The 3,734-nt window shown below is 34.1% G+C and overlaps 1 protein-coding gene across 1 annotated transcript; it reads right to left on the bottom strand.

Annotated features, from left to right (window-relative positions):
* Positions 1–2,153: 2,153 nt before the first annotated feature.
* LOC111279936 (uncharacterized) lies at positions 2,154–3,268 on the bottom strand. The gene has a single exon (XM_022867008.2). It carries the CDS (start codon positions 3,243–3,245, stop codon positions 2,400–2,402), a length of 846 nt encoding a protein of 281 aa, XP_022722743.2. The 5' UTR covers positions 3,246–3,268; the 3' UTR covers positions 2,154–2,399.
* Positions 3,269–3,734: the final 466 nt, after the last annotated feature.

Below are 3,734 nucleotides of genomic sequence, written 5' to 3'. Positions count from 1 at the left end.
AAATGGTTTATATTTGATGTATTGTCAATTTTATCTATTATTAATAAATTTGATAATATTATTTTATTATTAAGATAAATTAAATAATATTATCTCATTAATAAGTTTTATTTAAAATATTACTTTTTTATATATTTATTTTAAGAATTAATTTTTTTTAACTAAATAAGATTAATATTTGTTCGTTAATAAAATTATATCATTTAATTTATTGATAATATATAAAATTTATATACTAATAATATATCGAATATAAACTTTTTATTTAAAATTTTGAAAGATATTCTTTATATTTTCATATGGATCAAAAACCATTAAAATATTATCATGTCTGGAAAAGGATCCTTTCCACCATTTAAAAATCAATGAAAGTTTCTTCTATTTTATTTAAAGGTGATCAATACACTTTTAATTAAATATATAGTGAATATTTATTGAAATTATTTTTATCTTTTTAATTAATTTTTATTTATTTTTATATTTCATTTAAAATTATTAAATTTCAACTATAGATTTAATTGAAAATATATTCATTACTCTTAAATAAAACAATAAAAATTTTCACTGATTTTTAAGTAATAGAAAGAGTTTTCCTCATTATTTCATATATATTAAATATTAAATTTTTTATAATTTTATATTCAAATTAATCCCCTCACCTATAATTGATTTTATGTTAAATACCTTACGTAATATCAAAATTCGTACTCTATTATGTTATTATTGCTTGTTACTTTGGCATGCAATCTCTGCCAAGTTTATTATATGTTACGTCACCTCAATACCTGGTCACTTATAACCATTAAGTCGAACCGTCGAGGATTAACACAAACTAGTAGCTAAAGGTCAAACTAGCATTAAAGGATATAGCAACATGGTCATGGTCAAATTTGGTGCAGACTTGTGAATAAGATAAATGACTTGTTAGGAAGCTTTAAATGTATGTGCAGCATGCTTTACTCCACCAAATTAGGCTTTTCCCATTACTGTAATAATATCTTAGTAGCATCATCTTCAATCAATTTGAACTTGGAAATATATGACCAAAAGGCCTCGTAGAGATGGATGCCAAATTTGTCTGTCGGTACCATAAAAAAGAAACCGACTGATGAACTAAACTGTCAAGCTAGCACACCGTTTTACTGGTTTTGCCAATCATTTTCCATCACCTGGAATCTATTGTTGAAAGATAAATACCTAACTTTCCTTCGAGTGGTAATAATATTGGTCTAAGGACCACAAATTAACCGTTCTAGAAAATAGAAAACTTGAAATGCATGAAGAAAAAAACCATTTATTTACATCCTGTTCTAATGAAATTTAATCACAATTTGCATTTATATGTAGGAGCAACTTTGCTAAATCACGTTAATGCTTGCTTGACTTTTCCTATCAGTCAACAAAAACAAAGCTTGTTCATTTATAATTCAGTGTGTCAAGCAAGCTCAAGGCTCAATACTCGAACAAACATGATGGAATACACTAGATTGTGGTTTAAGACATGGATCTTGGGCAGGTACATGCATAGCTTTTGAAAATAGGAAAGGAACAAACATTAGAAGCAAATCAAAATTGAAGGCTGATTTCAAATACTTGATATTTGTAATTATATGAGGTCCTGCCAGTGACATTGACTCCTAACTCTTTTAGCCCCTTTAAACCTCTAATTATATAACATGGTGGGATTTGTCAGCATATGCTCAACTAGGATGGTGGAGAACTGGGTACCTTGCCCGGATAAGCAGCCTACAGTTACGTATATACAGAAGATAATTTGGTAGTCAAGACAAGCCAGAGTCGAATACACCCCTGTTCTCTTTCTTTTACCGGTTGATGGCAAAATTTAAAGGAGAGCGAAATTAGTCAGATTTAAGAAAATATTGAAAAACATTGATAGAGATGAAATTGCATAGTTTTCTAGCCAATTTTCTTAAGATGATGGATTTCTTTTCCTTTCTAGTTCATATATATGACAAATGCTAGAAGATTGGTCATTGCAACCGTCATCATTGCCTCAAATTTACTTTTGTTATCTTAGACCAACATATCTACCACCATTCTCTCCATGCACGTATTGAAAACATAAGAAAAGTTGAGTTCTGGAGCTATATTGGATGGCCAAAAAGGCTGCACATGCATGAGAATACAATAAATTTAATCTGTGATAAATGCTTCTGCAATTGGCATTTTGTATATAAGTTGAACCAGAAAATGCTCGTTAAGCAACAAGAAGATATAGAATAGACATTTCAAAGAGTGCTGATATGAGCATTCTCGATAGTGGTCTCTCATAAAACATGACAAAAAAGAAAACACCATATCGCATACAAGAAAATAGAATATGAGTTGACAGCAGCTCTTATTTGTAGGTAGTGATCTATTTATATAGGCATAGTAGTTTAGTTGTTTGGATGACTAGGTGCCGGGGGCTTCTCCAATGGAGGGTGTCCTGGATAGTGACCATAAGGTGGCTCATATACTGGTGGTTTCTTGGGAGGTTCATATACCGGCGGCTTCTTTGGAGGTTCATAGACTGTGGGCTTGGGTTCTGGCTTTTCTTTCTTTGGAGGTGCATAAACCGGTGGCTTTGGTGGCTTAGGTGGCTTAGGTTCATATACTGGTGGCTTCTTTGGAGGTTCATATACTGGTGGTTTCGGTTCTGGTTTCTCTTTCTTTGGCGGTTCATAAACTGGTGGCTTTGGTGGCTTAGGTTCAAACACTGGAGGCTTCTTTGGAGGTTCATAAACCGGTGGTTTGGGTTCTGGTTTCTCTTTCTTTGGGGGTCCATAAACTGGTGGCTTTGGTGGCTTAGGTTCAAGCACTGGAGGCTTCTTTGGAGGTTCATACACCGGTGGCTTGGGTTCTGGCTTCTCTTTCTTTGGAGGCTCATAAACTGGAGGCTTAGGTGGCTTTGGTTCTGGCTTTTTCTTCTTAGGAGGCTCATAGACTGGTGGCTTGGGTGGCTTAGGTTCTGGTTTTTCCTTCTTTGGAGGTTCAAAAACTGGTGGCTTAGGTGGTTTAGGCTCTGGCTTCTCTTTCTTTGGAGGTTCATAGACAGGGGGCTTGGGTGGCTTAGGTTCCGGTTTCTTTGGAGGTTCGTAAATTGGTGGTGGCTTCACCTCCGGAGGTTTGTGGACAGGAGTTGGTGGTTTCCCATAGTTGGGTGACTCGTAGGTTCCAAAGGAGGGAGTGGTGAGAACCACCACTCCAAGGAGCAATACTAGCAAGTGTGTAAGAGACATCATTGAGCTGTCTTTCGATGTTGCAATGAGAAGTGCTTTTTATAGCGGTAGGGGAGCCTTTTTGCCAAAAATTTCTCTCGTTTCATACCTTACCAAGTAGTTAGCTAGATCTGTAAATCTTGTAGTAATTCATAAATGTAATAGGGCCCATTATGGTCCCACTTAGTTGAAATTTTGGACTATGGACACAAGACCTTACTCATGAATGAAGAAGATTACAAGAGTGTGGTTTTAGCAGCTATATTTGCTTTTTATTCCTTTTTTTATTATCAACAGTCCATCCTAACAAAGATAAGAAGAGTGAGGCATGAAAATATCTGAACAAGAAACTCAAACTGAAGAGAGTTTCTATTAATAATCCCCTAGGATAAAATTGCACATCTTGTAACATCATGAAAGCTGTTTAATGTCTTAATAGATTATCAGGATTTGAATCTTGATCATTGAAACTAAAAGTTCAAAATTCTACCAATAAGTCACTCATCTGTTAAC

The sequence above is a fragment of the Durio zibethinus genome, chromosome 27 (assembly GCF_047325235.1).
Source record: "Durio zibethinus cultivar Kanyao isolate XHJ-2024 chromosome 27, ASM4732523v1, whole genome shotgun sequence".
Taxonomy (NCBI): domain Eukaryota; kingdom Viridiplantae; phylum Streptophyta; class Magnoliopsida; order Malvales; family Malvaceae; genus Durio; species Durio zibethinus.
The sequence above is the reverse complement of the archived record's forward strand: the minus strand, read 5'-3'. Positions and strand labels throughout refer to the sequence as shown.